The 19,259-nt window shown below is 42.3% G+C and overlaps 2 protein-coding genes across 2 annotated transcripts; one reads left to right on the top strand and one right to left on the bottom strand.

Moving 5' to 3' along the window:
- Window positions 1–2,135: 2,135 nt before the first annotated feature.
- Window positions 2,136–3,378, bottom strand: LOC136620131 (leucine-rich repeat neuronal protein 4-like). The gene is made up of 2 exons (XM_066594850.1): window positions 3,317–3,378; window positions 2,136–3,207 (listed from the first exon to the last, which is right to left on the bottom strand). Exons 1-2 carry the CDS (start codon window positions 3,376–3,378, stop codon window positions 2,136–2,138), a joined length of 1,134 nt encoding a protein of 377 aa, XP_066450947.1.
- Window positions 3,379–3,461: 83 nt separating this feature from the next.
- LOC136620130 (translation initiation factor IF-2, mitochondrial-like) lies at window positions 3,462–16,500 on the top strand. Its single transcript, XM_066594849.1, has 5 exons — window positions 3,462–3,558; window positions 9,978–10,118; window positions 11,471–11,635; window positions 16,099–16,239; window positions 16,321–16,500. Exons 1-5 carry the CDS (start codon window positions 3,462–3,464, stop codon window positions 16,488–16,490), a joined length of 714 nt encoding a protein of 237 aa, XP_066450946.1. The 3' UTR covers window positions 16,491–16,500.
- The last annotated feature ends 2,759 nt before the right edge of the window (window positions 16,501–19,259 follow it).

Genomic DNA, 19,259 nt, shown 5'->3' with positions numbered 1-19,259 from the left:
GTCCCCAGGTGAGCTGAAAATATTTTTCCCTATTTTCTGCCTCTAAAACAGGGGCAGGGGTTCTTATTATCTGGTGCGCCTAATAGAGCAAAAAATACGGTACTTTGCCCGCTTTTTTCTACACAGTCTGTTTTTCCATTTACCTACCTTCCCTCCCTTTTACCTTTTCCAAAAATCAATAAGTAAAGAGATTATACAGACAGCATACAGCCCCCAATACGCTGGTGTAAGTATAGCAATAGTGTGATTTGAAATCCAAATATTCAATGATGGAGGAGAAGGAATAATAATGTGGGGACAACCATCCGAATTACGAGAGAATGGGAAATCTAACTTCTCTTTATTAAAGTAAATAACCAGCAATAAAACTGTGTTGTGTGGTTAAAAAAACATTTCATCAGTTTAGCTGGAAAATGACAGTTAGAGACGAGTGTGGCCCTAAATGCTGGTGATCGGAGCTTGGGAGTCCAGTGCCGAACAGTTGTGGACAAAGTAGAAAAGTGGAGTGGCCGGCATGTAGTGTCTTGCACACTGTACATTAGTAATGCAGCAATGGTCTGTCATGTAGACAGAGAAGTGGTGTGGCCATCTTGGTTTGTCTGGGACCGGAGGGCCACTTTTAGTCCTGGGACAGTTTCCAGACAGGATTGTTCTTTTTGGAACGGGTTCTCAGCTTGGGCATGTGGACTCCCAGGTCTTAACCAAGGCAAATTAGAGACACTGAGCTTGTTCCCCCAAGTTATGAAATGTCAAAAGAACCTGATACTTTAAAAGAGTAAATGTATGATATAGGTGGGCCAGCGTTTAGTTGACAGCTATTCCTCCTGACCCCCCCATACACAGGCATGCTCACAGAGACTGCAGTTAATGAAAAGTCAGGACCCCCCCCCATCGACATAAGATGGTCAACTGAGCGCACTGTAAAATGCAGGTTCAGGTGATGTTTATCTAATGTGTGTGGAGGCACCTTAAGATTTATGATATTAATATTTTACTATCTAATTATTAAGCATTAGGCCTATTTCTCGCAATGCCACAAATCGCATGTATGTGAATCCTATGCTTTCCTTCATATTAGCGATGTTTCTTAGCCTGTAACATTGTGAGAAAAACAATCGCAGGTTGCTAGATCGGCTCGCGACTTGCGATGGTTTGTAGCCCATGTTTCCCTATGGAGCCTTCCTTTCTATTGCTAGATATGCTCACGACTTGCAATGTTTTGTAGCCATGTTTCTCTATGGAGCTTTCTTTCTGTTGCATTGCATCACACAAAAATGTGGTTTTTGTGCAGTGCGATGCAACTTTTACAGTAGGAAATCCTACTGTCAAATCCCTAAAATAAGCCCTAGCTGCATTAAAAAACAAAAAAATAATACATCACCTAAGAGGCACTGTCATCTCGGGGCGCATCTCCTCTTCACCTCCGGCACTTGTCTTTAGTCTTCTGCCAGCCCTTCCTGGATTGGACAATCAAAATCCCCGCCTCCAGGAAGGGCTGGCTGTGATTGACTGAGCCACGGCGCGTGAGAATCAATCAGCCAGCACTCGATGAACCAATCATAGCTATTCACTCATTCATTCATTCATTGAATGGCTGTGATAAACTAAACACAGCCATTCATTGAATGGCTGTGATTGGTTCATCGAGCGCTGCCTCTGATTGGCTGAGCCGCGGTGCTCGAGAACCAATCCCAGCCAGTGCTTCCTGGAGGCAGGGAATTTGAACTCCTGACTAAGAAGCGCTGAGAGAAAACTACAAGCAAGCACTGAGTGCAACTTTTTAGCAACACAAGAAAATTCAGCGGCACTGATGCGATATTGCTGCAATTTTTTTCATGGTGATATTGCATCACCCGTGTCAAACAGGCATTAAGTTTTACCATTAATTCGCCCTTGCTATACTGATATTTGATTAGGAGTATTTGTTGTGATTGTCCTATAAGAGATTTCTCAACCCGCTATCTCTCTAATTAGTTCTACTTTCTTTCTTCCAATGTTTTATGTTTATTTTAATGCACCGGACAGTTGCCTGTGTAAAAGGATCTTTGGCCCGAAGCTTCTCATCCTATGCTTAACCATGAGGTTTCATAGGGATAAAGAAAGGATTGACTCCAGACAGGATTTGTAACAAGATTTTAATGATAAGTTGGAATAGTACAGTGATATTCAAATGCGGGGTTCTTATAGGACACGAGATGCGTATCATATTTGCTAACACTATTTTTACAAGCCTTATATAGGCAGATAGAAAGCACTGCGATGGCCGCTAAAAACAGCCCGCCTAGAGCACTTAATATGGAAAGGATGAGAATGTAGCTTGGTCTGGTCTTGAATTCAGCACAAGGGGTTCTTGATCCATTGTTTATTGGCGCACTATGCCCTTTCTTATTAAAGGCCATTACACAAACTTTATATGTTGTATGAGGCACTAAGTTATATAGAGTGAACTGTCTCATTGTCATATAAATGTTATCAACCGTTTGATTCGCATCACTTTCATGATCATAAACAAGCTGGTACTTTTCCACTATAGAATTTGGGGAACACCAAAGTATCTGTGCTGAGGTGTCTGTTATCTCAAAAACTCCTTGTAGGTGAGGTGGGTCTGGAATGAGATGATCTCCTGAAAGACCTGGGCACATGCATGGTTTTAGAAGTTGAAGCTCAGAGCAAGGTGTTTGAAGATGTCTACAATGGTCATAGTCACAGGCTGTGATTCTGCTCCCTACTGTTGTTACAATAGGTTGAGTCTCTTGCTCGTCATAGTCTTCCGGGTAGTCTCTTGGGATTTCTGATTGGTTCCAACTGGAACTTCCATTCTCTGGAAACGTCTGTTTAGTTATTGGTAAATCGGTGAGTTCTTTAGGTAATACGTCACTGCTTGAACTTGTTTTTGGAGTAACAATACTAGACTGTGTTATGGAGAAGGAAGTTGTTGGGTCATTTTCAAAAACCGTGGTCAGAAAATCTGTAGGAGAAAGTAGAAGATCTTTTTGTCCTATTGTATGCAGTGATAATGCTGAGTTCAAAGAGTCTTCTGTTGTTCCTGGTATAAAATCAGATTTTCTTACTTCCGTTGTGGAGGTGACAGAATCCTGAGCTTCATCACTTGGTTCACTCTGGCCTGACTGGCATTGGTTATATAGTTCAAGTATTGAGATTCTTGATCCATCTCCCGTCAAGGAACTGCAGAAAGTTTCATTTGGTCTAAAAGATAAAAGTAGGAGTAAAACGTCAGATCTAATAAAACATTGAATAGAGTATAATCAGATTTATGGGGCAGCGCTTAGTGGGGACATCCATGAGAAGAAAGTACAGAGCGGGGGATAGTGCTAAATGTAGTTTCAAGCTGAATGTCAGCAGGGAAAACATGGCCATCTTGGAAAATAGCGATGTAAGGAAATATCAGAAAAGGGGGACAGGATAAGAAGGTAATGCTTGCGTGATTTATACCCATAAACATGGCACAAACGCCTTTCATAATAGAAGGTTTAGCGAGGTACAGTCAGGCTCACTATGCAAGAGGGCTGGATGAACACCAGGCTGACCAAGGGGCACGTACAAAAGAAAACCTACCGTGTCCAGGATTCCCAACTTGAGGTTTCCTCCCGACGAGAGATCAGAAATGCTCTATTCACCACATTTTAGAGTCTGGTGGGCTTTTGCTCAGCTATTTAGTAGTTTAGCTGCCATGATTAGGAAGGTTGGAAGATTATTTTTACCCAAAGGGCAATCCTTGGATGACGAGTTTAAAAGTATCAATTCAGGGGTTAGCTTAATTTGGGCAGCGCAAATTGCATTTATTGTTTTTTTTATCTGGGACAAGGAGAGGGTAATAAGTGGACAACCCCCCACCATATATGATCTATGAGGTGCTCAGTGCTTGCCCACACCGCCAACACAAGTCGGAAGAACCAGAATAAATGTTAGATCATTTCGTTGGTAGGCAAATGGTTTTGCAGTGCAATTTGAAAGCATTCTCTTGGGTAGTTATGCATCTAGAAAAAACGTGATCTCTAAAGGCTTTTTAAGCCAGACAGACCTTTTAACCCCTTGAGTGGCACACCCATAAATTTTCCGGGACGAGCTCCACTGCCCATAGCGATATAGCCCGGAATATTTCTGGGCTATGTATCACTATGTGAGCTGCAGAGCACAATGCCACAAGCTGTGGCATTATGCCCTGCCTTTACAGTCCCACAGAGAACCAGTGCAGGAGAACCAGAAAACAGAAGCAGGGAGATATTGCCGATCTGCTGGCAATCTCCCGCTTCTGAATTCAAACTTCTGCACTGGTTTGTTTACAGGTTGCCATAGAGACCATCGGCTTGTCAGAAGCAAGCCGATGGTCTCTGTGGCAGGGAGAGCTGATGCTTGGCTGTCAGAGGACAGCCAGGCACCAGCTCTTACAGCAGAGATCAGAGAAAACCTCTGATCTCTGTGTTAACCCTTTACATGCTGCAGTCTATGTGACTGCAGCATGTAAAGGGCTGTCACCATCGGACCCCCGGAATGTGATCAGGGGGTCCTGATGGGTCTCTGTGGAAGTCCCCTAAAGGGACAAAAAAATAAGTAAAAAAATAAGTAAAAAAAATAAAAACAAAAACACTTGTCTCCCTTTACCTTGCAAAAAATTAAAAATGAAATTACACATGTGGTATCCCTGTCGTAATGACCCAGAGAAAGAAGTTAGTACATTATTTAACCCCTAATGACACAGCCCTTTTTTTTCTTTTTTCCCCAATTCTTTTTTTCCTCCCCCCGTTTAAAAAATCATAACTCCTTTATTTATCCATTGACGTAGCTGTATGAGGGCTTGTTTTTTTCCGGGACGAGTTGGATTTTTCAATGGTGCTATTTAAAGTACCATATAATGTACTGAAAAACTTTTACAAAATTCTAAGTGGGGTAAGATGAAAAAAAAAAGACATTCTGCCATCTTTCAGTGCGTTTTGTTTCTACGGCACACAAACTGCAACAAAACCGACATGCTAACTTTATTCTCTGGGTGAGTACGATTACTATGATACCAAACTTGTATAGTTTTTTTTTGCTGTAGTACTTGTATTTTTTTTCAAAGACATTAAATTTTTTTAAATTATTTTCTGCTGCATCTTTTGCGCGCAATAACTTTTTTATTTTTCCGTTGACGTACTTAAGCAAGGGCTCATTTTTTGCAAGATGTATTGTAGTTTACGTTGGTACCAATCCAAAATACATACAACTTTTTGTTCGCTTTTTATTGCATTTTTTCTGGGAGACAGGGTGACTGAAAAAGTGCATTTGTGGCGTTCTTTATTTTTTTTCAGACTACGTTCACTGTGCGGGGTAAATAATGCACTACTTTGATACATCAGATATTTACGCACGCGGCGATACCAAATATGTATTTTCCTTTTATGATTTAGATTTTTTTATTATAGATATGGTAAAAGGGGGTGATTTAAACTTTTATAACTTTTTTCTTTTTTTTTAAGTGTGAAAAAGTCGTGAAAAAGAAAAAAAAATATTAGTTTGGTATTGGCATAACCGTACTGGCCTGTAGAATGACTTTTATACATTATTTATACTGCTAAGAGAATGCAGTGAAAAATAAAAATAAAAAACATGCCAGAATTACAGATTTTGTTAATCTTGCCTCTAGAAAAAATGGAATAAAAAGCGATCAAAATATTACATGTTTCAAAAAATTAGATAAATGAAGACTAGAGTTCATCCTGCAAAAAACACGGCCTTCTAGAGCTCTGGCAATGGAAAAATAACATTAATACGGCTCTTGGAATGTGGCGACAGAAAAGCAAAGAAAAAAAATGTTTTAAATGTACAAAAATAGCAAAAAACATAAAAAAACTGTATAAACCTGGTATCGCCAGAAGCGTGTTGACTCTGAGAATAATGTTATCACGTTAGTTATTCTGCACGCTGAACGCTGTAAAAATGAAATCGAAAAAACAAATGGCAGAATTTCTTTTTTCCCCAATTTCCCTACAAATTTTTTTACAAAAGTTATGCAATACATTATATATTCCCAAAAACGATGGCATCAAAAAGTACAAGTTGTCCCGCAATAAACAAGCCCTCATATGGCCGTGTCAGTGGGGAAATGAAAAAGTTTTGGCTCTTGGAACACGACTGCAAAATTTGTTGAAATTAAATAATTAGACCATTTAAAAAACCTGCCCTGGTGGGTCTGACAGGGTGGTAGGAAACCCGCCACTCAAGGGGTTAAAGTGAGTCCATCAGCTTGAACATGCAGCCTGAGCTGCAGGCATGATGTTATAGAGCAGGAGGAGCAGAGCAGATTGATACATAGTTATATGGGGAAACTTTCAGTAGGACTTTTCTACATTTATATCCCTGCACATTCTGAGATGAACAGTCTAATGGGCGGAGCTATCAGTGATTGACAGCTATCTGTGTATGACTGAACATACATACAAAGCTAGTTTTTAATCACTGTTAGGACCGCCCACTGGACCCAAAATGTGCAGAGATATAAATGAATAAATTACAAGTCCTACTGAAGCTTTCCCCATAAAACTATATATCAATCTGCTCGGCTCCTCCTGCTCTATAACATCATACATGCAGCTCAGGCTGCATGTTCAAGCTGATGGACTCACTTTAACCCCTTGAGTGGCGGGTTTCCTACCACCCTGTCAGACCCACCAGGGCAGGTTTTTTAAATGGTCTAATTATTTAATTTCAACGAATTTTGCGGTCGTGTTCCAAGAGCCATAACTTTTTCATTTCCCCACTGACACGGCCATATGAGGGCTTGTTTATTGCGGGACAAGTTGTACTTTTTGATGCCATCGTTTTTGGGTGTATATAATGTATTGCATAACTTTTGTAAAAAAATTTGTAGGGAAATTGGGGAAAAAGAAAGGCTGCATATTCAAGCTGACCGATTCCCTCTAATAGTTTAGTATTTAATTTGAATAAAGTGCGGCAAACAATCTGGAATCGTAGGATTTCATCAAGCCATATTTGTACCAGCTTTCTGATGTATTTAAAAAAAAACAAACAGAAAAAGTGCTGATTTTGGTGCACGCTAGTAGAGATGAGCGAACCTACTCGGCCACGCCCCTTTTTCGCCCGAGCGCCGCGATTTTCGAGTACTTCTGTACTTGGGCGAAAAGATTTGGGGGGCGCCGTGGGTGAGTGGGGGGTTGCAGCTGGGATTGAGGGGGAGAGGGAGAGAGAGAGGGCTCCCCCCTGTTCCCCGCTGCTACCCCCCGCTCCGCCACGCCTCCCCCGCCCCCCGGATCTTTTCACCCGAGTACGTAAGTACTCGAAAATCACGGTGCTCGATCGAGTAATTACTTGAAACGAGTATATTCGCTCATCTCCACACGCTAGGTTTACACTAAAATTAACAGCTTTTCAGGTCACTTTGTAATGTGGTGAAAAAAACCTGGAAGGCACAAGGGCTGCACCTTTATGACTTAATTAGTATTAGTAAAGATGTAAAATGGCCCAAAGTTTAGAGCAGATCTAGGACTGATCACAGCAGGTGTAGAACTCCTTTCTAGTCTTTAGGGCAGTCCAAGATGCTCTAAATTTGAGAAGGGTTTGTCATTTTGGCGCAATTTACTCTAACAAACTTTTGCTCAAGACTTGTGTATGAAATGCCAGACTTAGGCCTCATGTCCACGGGTGGGTCGGATTCCGCATGCGAAACCCATAGTGGAATCCGACCCTGCCAGTGATCCTGCATACCTGTGCCTATCTTCTTTTTTCTGTACAGCAGATGTGTACAGAAGTGCCAAAATCGGCAGCCCGTCCACAATGTCAGTTGGAGACGGACCGCAGATCGGACAGCTTCCATTGTCTCCAAAAGAGGTCACTACACACTAGTGGAGACTTTTATAGGCCATGGGGGAACCAGTTTTAGGGTCTCAGGTGACAAGACCGTTCATCTAATCATACCACAACTCTCATCATTTACTTCAGTGACAGAACAGCGCACAGAAGAACAAATGAGGATTAATAAGAGGTAAAAAGCAACACCTCAAGTAGTAATACCGAAACATCCCAATTTTATATGTAAAACAAAACCGTATATGTACAAACCAGCAACTGGAGGACTGAAGACACTCACCATAAATACCAGGGAACCTGTCAGTCAGCAGGGAGATCCCTTCCAAAGAAGTCCTGTATAGTGGTGTTGTCCTGTTTTTGCATCCGCTGAAGAGAAGTCTGGTGTAAACTACTTCTCACAAACTTCGTTTGGGGTGGTTATCGCTGCGCGCTGAATGTAAAACTGAAGAGAATGCACACTGTCCCTAGCTCGCAAAAGCTTGCGCTGCTCCAGCCGGAAGCGGCGGTGTGAAAGGAAACTGAGGGCTAAATTGTGACATCATATAGCTGGCTATAGTGGTCGCCACTGCCCAAAACATTCCTAAGCGTTACACAGCCTAGAACCGGCTTCTTCATTGTTATGAATGCTGCATTCTCCAGATATTGCAGATATTGATTCCTCTGCCCTCTGGTTGTTCACTGCTTGTTGCCCGGGAAACTGACCATAGAGGAGGTAAGCGCTTGTGCACTTCTTTCATCTAAATCTGATGGCCAAGATCTCAGGAGGGCATGCATACTAGCTTTCGGCCCGGCCACCAGCTACCATTGCACTCCATCCATCCATCCATCAGAGCGATATCTACATAGATAAGTATATAAGGTTAAAAAAAAGCCCTTACTGACTGACTGACTCGCCACTAATTCTCTAACTTCCCGTGTCATACAAACATTAAATTTGGCAGGAGCATTCTTTAGGTCCTGAATAGGAAAAGTAAAGGGGTCACAACTAGATTATTCAAAGTAAGTGCACCCCTATGTAATGTAACCTCCTGGTATCGTACAAGCGTGAAATTTGGCGCAAGCATTCTTTAGGTCCTAAATGAGCAGAGTGGGAGAGGTGGCACGTTTTTAAGAGGGACATCAGTGCATGCAGCCTGAGGAGAATCTAACGCTCCTTTATTTGTATACATATTTTATTTCTCGGTTACTCTAAAGTAACCTTGACTTCATAACCTTTTCCGTGCAAACAACACGTAAACACCTGTATCAAATTTACTTGGGCGAAGTCCGGTATGTCAGCTAGTCTTTCCATAGAAGGGGTGGTCTGTTTACCTTTTAATAAGCTGTAAACAACCAGAGGGCAGAGCTATAGCCCTTTATGTCTCACAGCCTTGATAAGACCCATACAACTGTACTTGTGCATATGAAAGGGTTAACATTTTGTCCAGGAATGGGGAACTGAGTTGTGCTTACCCAGTGCGGGGGACAGAAAGCAGAAACACCGCTCAGAGATTACATAGAAGTAAAGGCAGACACTAATGGTCATGCACGACCAGTGTGGACAGCCACCGGAGAATGTGTCCTGGAGTGGGGATGGGATGTGTAAGGGGGTGAGTAGCCAGGACTGGTGCATTTGCAGATTATTTTATTTTTATTTAAACTCGTTTTATTGAAAAGTAAATCACGACATCTTTTGTAACGTAGTGAAACAGTCAAAAGCATGACTAATACATGACTAATAGTACAGCTGATAATATTTAACAAGAAGGGCCAATTCCCCCATAGCGGAAATCTTTGAATAGAGGGTTTCAGCCCAAGGGATGTGCTTGTTAATGAGAGTGTCTCTGGAACATTGAAATGGAGGATGAAAGTAATCTGGGAGGGTAGAACCTGAATGGGGAACTGCACCATAGACCCCATGGTCAGAGTATGAGGCAGTCCATGCGTGTCTCACTGGCAGGGAGTCGAGGAAGGGAGGAGTAGAGGGGAGAGGAGGAGGTGCGGAAAGGGAAAGAGGAATTATGGAGAATGAGGAAGGGTGGAATACGGGAAAGACTCGCCGCCAGGACCCATACGGGGGCCCCACCTGACAGGGTCACAAAACCTATGTTACCAGTTCATGCAAATCTATGACTGTGCCTTGGAGGTTTTGGAACTTTTTCTCTTCTGCTCAGGTGATGTTGATGGGTCAGTTGAAGCTATTCTTGATGTATTGGACACATATGATGCAGATGACACCTGTGAACTGGATTTGGTCCATTTTGGAGTTGGGGACATCAGTGAGGGTGATGTTGCTCTTGCAAAAACATTTAACGGTAAGGAAACTTAGTTTAAACCTATTCTGCTTATTTCACCCTTTGTTTTACTTGGATTTTCTTGCCATCTCAAGTGGCTAACTTTTTTTGCAGTAGTAAGTATGGGGCCCGAAAAATGAAACGGTAGAACAAATGATATCCATACCTATCCTATGCCCTGGTGTCCTGGTGCTCTGTACTTTATACACATAAGAGTCTGAAGAGGCAGATCTGCAGTGTTATGCTATGTTTACATCATGCATATGACTATTATAGGCCTAGAGTGCCTTTTTTTATATGTGCTGACCACCTTTTTTACCTATATAGAAGAGCCCAGCAGACTACAATTATTTTACTTCTTTTTTTTTTTTTACCTGAAACATTGTGGCTAATAGCCACTGTATGCCACTGTATGGCTATATAGTGGCATACGTTAGGGAATACACTCAACATATAGCCGTGGTGTGAACACAGCTTTAAAGTGATCCTCTGGTTTTGGGGCTAAATTTTGTCCCAGGACCCGAGGGTGGAAGTGGGCTGCCACGGTGCAGAGTGATCAGCCCTATTCTCATTTGCACAAGGAAAGACTAGAAGCAATGGGATGAAACTGAAAGGGAGGCAACACAGATTAGATATTAGACAGTGAGGATGATCAATGAGTGGAACAGGTTGCCACGGGAGGTGGTGAGTTCTGCTTCATTGGAAGTGTTCAAACAAAGGCTGGACAGACATCTGTCTGGGACGATTTAGTGAATGCTGCATTGAGCAGGGGGTTGGCCCCATGACCCTGGAGGTTCTGTCTAACACTACCATTCTATGATTCTATAGTACCTGCACTTGATCATCTCCGTTCCTGTTTCGCTGTTTCCAGTCTTGTTTGCAGGCTGACAAGATGCCCGCCGCCATCTTTAGACTACATGATTCCTAGTGCTTTGGTAATGTAAGAATTCCAACGCTCTCTACCTGCTCTATGATTGGCTAGTGCTGCTCACATGATCAGCACTGGTCAATCAAAAAGCAGTCTAGTTAGAAAAATGGCCACCCGAAAACGTGAGCGGATTCAGCGCAACCGAGGGATGGAAGTGAAAATCAAGTGCAGGTAATATACCCCCTCCGGTCCAGTCTCAGAATTTTGTAACTGACCTGGAGGGTTGCTTTAAAGATGGAGGAGAAGCCTGAGACTATGAGTGAAGCAGAGCTAGATTTCAGACTTTTAGACAATGCAGCATAGCTGTAGACAGTTACTGTAGCTATGTAATAAAGAGGTACGGCTAAGAAAAAAAGCAGACAAAGACTAGAACTAATGATCTGGTTGTTTTTGTGTGAGTGATCAAAACATGCTTCTGACTTTACTATTTGCTCTTTGTACACAGCTTCCATATACGGATTCAATGTTAATGCTAGCAAATCCATTCAAGACATTGCTACCAAGGGTGAAGTCCCAATCAAACTTCACAAGGTCATCTACCAACTCTTTGATGATTTGAAAGAAGAACTCAGTGGTAGAATACCAGAATTAACCGAAGAGACTGTGAAAGGTATGCAGTACAATGTGTTACAAGTTTTTAAAGCTTTGCCTTTTCCTTCTTTTCTAGTATCTATTGTTGGCTTTGATTAGGAGAAGAGAAAAAAAACTTAAAAACCTTCATGCATAGCCGAGAGTTGCAACAGATCTCTCCCTCTTGGGGATCCAGTACATTCATTCTTTGCACACCTAGCACATTTAAAAAGACCCCGTCACATGCTATAAGCACCATAAACGTAAGTTATGGGGCTTATAGAACAGGGGCCGAGAGGTTAGGGGTGTACTTTCCATGCTTACCAGGCTCCCCGTTCCCAGGAATTCTGCACTATGTCTGACTCTTCTTCATTCAGTGCATGCACAGTCCCATGGAGAGAAGTGCGTGCACACTAACTAAAGAAAAGAGTCACGCTGATACACTGGGTGCCAACACCTCTTCAGGTTGGGCTCTGATGACTTGGTTTTCCAACATTGTAGCTGTGTGTGCAGGGAAAAAATTACCTCGCTGCAACGTGTGCACAATGTAAAGGCTGAGATCTACAGTAGGCTAAGGTGGCAAGGAGCTGCCCAGGGCAGATCTTACCCGGGTCCAGGAGCAGAAGAGCTGTAGAAAATGGCACCCAGGATGAGAGGGACGTTAAATTGGGGATGGGATCGATCTCTAATAGCGAAAATCCCACCCCAAACTGATAGGGGAGGCAATCAAAGTAGTGCGGGCAACAGAAGTGGAAGCAGGCACCACGCCACCAAAGTTCGACGTGTGGTCGCAGTGACCGGAAGAGATCCGAGCAATTGCTGGACTCAAATAAGGGATTGGAAGTCCCTATAATGTGGCACAGCCTCAGAAAACCACCCTGAGGGAAATTACCTTCAACCTTTCAACCACTCGCACCCCTCCATTATACTGATGGGGGCGGCTGCTTAGTACTATACTTGTACATAGATAAAGCATATGAAAAGTATCGGGCCACATAGTATGTGTAGTGCACCATGCAGGCTCACCACCTATTAATAATGCCCTGTTTCATTCCACCAGGCTGCCCTGCGCCTCATAGGTGAACCACACTTAATTATATACATTTGCAGTCAAAATTATTCAAACCCCGCTGCAAATTAGGTTTAGTTGCCAAATTTACAGCTGTTTGCAAAAAACAATAATACCGCAGTACGGGGCCATTTCAGCTGATAGAGCACGAGCGCTTCAGTGTAAGAATGTAGAACTCTTCTAAGTTGTTCTTGTTTGATTGGTATTTTGCAAACAACTGAAAGTTTTTTAAATTATTGCAAATTAGGTAAATTTGCCAAGTAGTAATTTTGATTGCTGCTGTATGTTTCTAAAGTTGGCGACTAAAAATTTAATTTGGCTTCAAAATGTTTCAGCTTTGGAATTGCTGCCTTGGAGGCAATATATATATATATATACACTACCGTTCAAAAGTTTGGGGTCACATTGAAATGTCCTTATTTTTGAAGGAAAAGCACTGTACTTTTCAATGAAGATAACTTTAAACTAGTCCTAACTTTAAACAAATGCACTCTATACATTGCTAATGTGGTAAATGACTATTCTAGCTGCAAATGCCTGGTTTTTTGTGCAATATCTACAAAGGTGTATAGAGGCCCATTTCCAGCAACTATCACTCCAGTGTTCTAATGGTACAATGTGTTTGCTCATTGGCTCAGAAGGCTAATTGATGATTAGAAAACCCTTGTGCAATCATGTTCACACATCTGAAAACAGTCTAGCTCGTTACAGAAGCTACAAAACTGACCTTCCTGTGAGCAGATTGAGTTTCTGGAGCATCACATTTGTGGGGTCAATTAAACGCTCAAAATGGCCAGAAAAAGAGAACTTTCATCTGAAACTCGACAGTCTATTCTTGTTCTTAGAAATGAAGGCTATTCCATGCGAGAAATTGCTAAGAAATTGAAGATTTCCTACAATGGTGTGTACTACTCCCTTCAGAGGACAGCACAAACAGGCTCTAACCAGAGTAGAAAAAGAAGTGGGAGGCCTCGTTGCACAACTAAGCAAGAAGATAAGCACATTAAAGTGACAGACACCTCACAGGTACCCAACTGGCATCTTCATTAAATAGTACCCGCAAAACACCAGTGTCAACATCTACAGTGAAGAGGCGGCTGCGGGATTTTGGGCTTCAGGGCAGAGTGGCAAAGAAAAAGCCATATCTGAGACTGGCCAATAAAAGAAAAAGATTAAGATGGGCAAAAGAACACAGACATTGGACAGAGGAAGACTGGAAAAAAGTGTTGTGGACGGATGAATCCAAGTTTGAGGTGTTTGGATCACAAAGAAGAACGTTTGTGAGACGCAGAACAAATGAAAAGATGCTGGAAGAATGCCTGACGCCATCTGTTAAGCATGGTGGAGGTAATGTGATGGTCTGGGGTTGCTTTGGTGCTGGTAAGGTGGGAGATTTGTACAGGGTAAAAGGGATTCTGAATAAGGAAGGCTATCACTCCATTTTGCAACGCCATGCCATACCCAGTGGACAGCGCTTGATTGGAACCAATTTCATCCTACAACAGGACAATGACCCTAAACACACCTCCAAATTGTGCAAGAACTATTTACAGCAGAAGCAGGCAGCTGGTATTCTATCGGTAATGGAGTGGCCAGCGCAGTCACCAGATCTGAACCCCATTGAGCTGTTGTGGGAGCAGCTTGACCGTATGGTATGCCAGAAGTGCCCATCCAACCAATCCAACTTGTGGGAGATGCTTCTAGAAGCGTGGGGTGCAATTTCTCAAGCTTACCTCAACAAATTAACAGCTAGAATGTCAAAGGTGTGCAATGCTGTAATTGCTGCAAAAGGAGGATTCTTTGACGAAAGCAAAGTTTGATGTAAAAACAATGTTATTTCAAATACAAATCATTATTTCTAACCTTGTCAATGTCTTGACTCTATTTTCTATTCATTTCACAACGCATGGTGGTGAATAAGTGTGACTTTTCATGGAAAACACAAAATTGTTTGGGTGACCCCAAACTTTTGAACGGTAGTGTATATATATATATATATATATATATATATATATATTAATTTTTTTTTTTTGGTCTAGGGCACTGGCTCTACTACAGAATGTGTGCTATGTATAGGATTTATTATAGCAGCTAGTCTACACCCATCAGCTCAGGGAAGACTGAAAATTAGTGATGGAGCCTGTAGAGGGGAGAACTAGTAATAAATGTCATATAATGGCCAGAAATAGTGTTATTCCTCATGTACACAGGCATGACAGCTTTTTCTGAAAAGTCAGCTGGAAGTACAGGTACACTTAAATAGATTATATGGCATTTAACAATAGAATTTGTTTTCAGCTTATGGTACTGATTATGATGGTGCTTGATACACATTGGTAACATGAAAAAAAGTTTGGTACCGTGTTAACCAGTAGAGCAAAATGTGATTGTTCCCAGGAAGAGAAATCAAGTAATCTTGTACATATGATATTATTTTAATGGCTAACAAAAATACATTATAATGTAAGCTTCTGAACCAATGCAGGGTGGTTCTTCAGGCTTAAATGGAATAAATCCGAAGATTAAATCCCCAACAGTAATTCAGGGACCATAAAACCGTCACTCCATTATCAGTGACTATTTGAAGTTTGTATTTCTGTTGTAGTATTCCTTTAAGTGCAAATTAATCACATCCATGTCTGTGCCTTGTCATAAGTAGGTGTGTATAAATATACATGCCTCTTCGGGATCTATTTCATTATGTCTTGTGAGGGATTAGCGTTTAGGATCGGTAGCAACCTGGGCATAAGCAGTCAGAGACAGTGACACTTGCGGTAAAGTCTTTAGTCCAGGCTTTGCCTGGGTTTATTTCCAAGCAAACAAAAGCAAAATACAGGCCTTAACATCAGGCAAATATAACATAAATCCTGCTCGTCTGAGCACTTACTATACATGTAGCGTCCCTGACTACGTACTGGTAAACAAATGGCTCCTGCACACAGCCAGCCAGGACTCTCAGACCTGCAGAGGTCTCAGCTTCCTCTTAGGCCCTGTAGGCCCAGGCTTTATATGGCCTGGTACCAGCCCCACCTGGTACGTGGGAGTGTCCATCCCACCCTTCACTTTGGTCACTCCAGGAAAAGCCGGCCCGGATTATGTGGCTTGGAGCCACTTACATACTACAACGTGTTAGTGGCTTAATGCTACTAACACTATACTGCCGCCTTCCTCCACCGAGCCCAGGCTGCTCGGTGGCACGTATCTGCCCAAGCACTCCCCAAAGCCTCATAGGAGAGCATCCTAGGCGAGATATATCTGCCCTCCAGCACTTTGCCGGTCACCTTCTCACAGTCTGAAGAAGAATCCTGCGTTGGTTCGGAAGCTCGCTAAAGCATCACGTATTAAAGGGTATCATATCTACAAGATCACTTGGTTTGACCTGCTGAGAACAATCACAATTCGTTAACAACATAAACTATTTCTTATCCTTGCAGGTACGGCTTCTGTTCTGGCTTTATTTGATGTCACCGAAGGAAAGAAGACTCTGCAGGTGGCGGGCTGCCGGGTGCAGAAGGGCTTTCTAGATAAGAAAATGAAGTTTAGGTTAATCCGTAACAACAATGTTCTGTGGGAAGGTGAGATGTGCAGTTTCTGTTTTTCATTTGTTCAGTTTCTGGATAATGGCCTCCGAAATATGAAATCCTTTCCCTCTACAGGATCATTAACGTCTCTGAAGCACCACAAGAATGATGTGCCTACAGTAAAAACAGGGGTGGAGTGTGGCCTGAGTCTGGATCAAGATGTGGAGATTCAAGCTGGAGATGAAATAATATGCTTTGAAGAAAACACAGTGCCTCAGAAAATCTCATGGGATCCCGGCTTCTAATTTCAATGTCCATTAGGTGTGTATTACCTTCTACAGTCCTGATCCATCAGTTTGGTAGACATGGGCAATACATTGTAGGTATTAGAAGTGATAAATTCAGTTGAAACGTCTTCAGGATGTTTAACCCCTTAAGGACCAGGCTGTCTTGTACCTTAAGGACCAGACACTTTTTAGGGATTTCACTGCCCTATTTTTTCTTCCTTCAGCTACCAAAATTGTTTTTTTTTTTTTTCGTGACATATGGGGCTATTTTTTTTAATATGTTTTTCACTGACTTTTTTTTCCGATCTGCCCTGATTGCAGAGCATGAGGCTTAAATCCCTGCTGTAATTTTACATACGGCTGGGCTTTAAGCCCGGGACCAGATGCCGTAAATTACAGTGCCTGGTCCTAAACGGGTTAAAGAACTTGTGCCAGCTGGATCACCCCCTTTCACAATGTGCCCACCCAGGCAATCAATGCATCCTGAGAACGAGGGTCCCATTTCCTCATTGCTCTTCACTTTCGGGTGGCTTTTCCAACCTGCAGTCATGTCAGATTGAATGGAGCGCTAGCTGTGCATACTCCTTTCATTTCTAATGGAAATGATAGAGTGCTTTGTACTCGGCTATTTCCAGCAGTCCCATTGAAAATGAACGGGGTGGCTCCATTCAATCTCCTTCAGGGGGTACAGCGAGTCTACAACTAGGGGGAATGGGGCCTTTGTTCTTTGCATCAGTGTTAGTTCCAGTGGATGGGTGAAAACTTTAAAAAATGTCTAATCTCCAAGCATACCTGTTTAACCGCTGCAGATCTGCAATCCCCAGTGATCGACTATTAGGAACATTTGCACACTTCCCTTACAGAGATCGCTCCACAGGAAAAGCCGTATGACTTGGCACCCATTTAAACTGATGAGTGACCATGTAATAGATGGCTGTGCCAAGTCTTCCACAGAAGAAGCAACTCTCTGCAACTGTCCTCACTAGCTTATATAAAGAGGACCAGACTTCTTCCTTTTATAGGATATGTGGACAGGATGATTTAATTATGCTTTAAAAAAAAAAAAAAGTTAAATCCGATGAAAGGATTAGGTGCTCATCTTTAGTTTAAAGGGGTATTCCCATCTCATCAAGTTATCCACTATTTACCAGATAGAGGATTACTTGCTGATCAGTGCAGGTCCAACCACTAGGACCCCTACCAATTCAAAGAATTCACCTCCAGCATTGCCCGAAGTTCTGGCAGCAGAGGCTGCAGATACACGCCTCAAGGTCATTCACTGTAGTGGGACCAATAGAGATAGCCGAGCGCTTGAGCGATGCAATCTCTAGTGGTCCGAATGAAGTGTATGGATAGGTGATAGATCGCTGTCTTGGTAGTACCTCTTTAATGTTATGGCTGATTGGTGTATATCGTTTGTATGTATGACATATTTCAGGATCGGGTAAGTCATACCTTTCTCATTTGCATGTCTGTTTTTTCTGTTCACAGTGAACTCTTACCACTCTCACATTTCTTGGGTTTTGTATCTGGTTCAGACAAACCTTACGCATTTTAAAAAAAAAAGAAGAAATGGACTTTATGGTGGCAAATACCCCCCCTGATCGAGGTCGTCATTTATATCTCAGTACATGATATGGACATCCATGTTCTGCATTGCATCTTAGGACTCTTTGGTTTATATATGAGCGCCTACGTCACGGTCTTGTATAAATATGCTGTAAAATCTGACAGGTTTTTATATTTATTTTTGTGCAAAAAACCCCCCAAAAAACTTGTAAATTAATATTGAAGAATATAAAAATAAAACCGCTCCTGTGATTTTAATTTCTGCTACTTGTCTCCTTATGAATCTATCCTGGGAACGGATTGATGGAATGTGCTATCGTTAACATTACATTGGAGTTGTCCTTTTTAACATGTCACTGCTGTATGATTTCTTTTTGGCACGGCCATGATTAGGAATCCGAGAAAAAAAAAACATTTTCTAGTACATGCAAGGCATAAACCAGGTTCAAATGGCCGTATTTGTGCTCACTTAAATTTGCGCATACACAGAGAATTCCAATGGGTTCGTTCACATTTATGTATTTTAACACATGTTCTATTTCTCTTCGTATTGCGCACCAAAGGTGCCTATAGTAGTCAATAGGTTGCGCAAAAGCACTGCAATACTCAGGCCTCATGTCCACGGGGAAAAGAAGAATTAAAATCCGCAGCGGATTTTAACTCTTCTCCCGCACGCGGATCCACGTCCCATAGGGATGCATTGACCACCCGCGGGTAGATAAACACCCGCAGATGGTCAATAAAAGTGAATTTAAAAAAATATGGAGCATGAAAAAAAATGGACATCCGCCGGCCGTAGAAAGAAGATCTGGTCGTGAAGAAGAGAAGATCTGCACGGTCCGCTGCGGGTAAGTTTATTCTTATTTTCAGCCCTCATGTCCACGGGGCAGGAGGGACCCGCTGCGGATTCTCCATGGAGAATCCGTAGCAGGCCTGATTTTCCCTGTGGACATGAGGCCTCAAGGAGATGTGTGAAGCACTGTATAATTCCGCGGTAAAATGAACACATCTGGAACTCATTAGACAAATTAGCAATTTCAATTGGGGTGTGTGTTCTGCTCCCTGCTAAAAATTTGTTTATAGCACAAAAATCTAAGGCCTCATGTCCACTGGAAAAATCAAGGCCGCCGCGGATTCTTCATGTAGAATCCGGAGCGGGTCCCTCCTGTCCCGCGGACATGAAGCCTAAAAATCAGAATAAACTCACCTGCTCCGGAC

Source organism: Eleutherodactylus coqui, chromosome 3, assembly GCF_035609145.1.
Source record: "Eleutherodactylus coqui strain aEleCoq1 chromosome 3, aEleCoq1.hap1, whole genome shotgun sequence".
Taxonomy (NCBI): Eukaryota; Metazoa; Chordata; class Amphibia; order Anura; family Eleutherodactylidae; genus Eleutherodactylus; species Eleutherodactylus coqui.
Note: the sequence above shows the minus strand (reverse complement) of the source record. Positions and strands in the feature narration are given on the sequence as shown.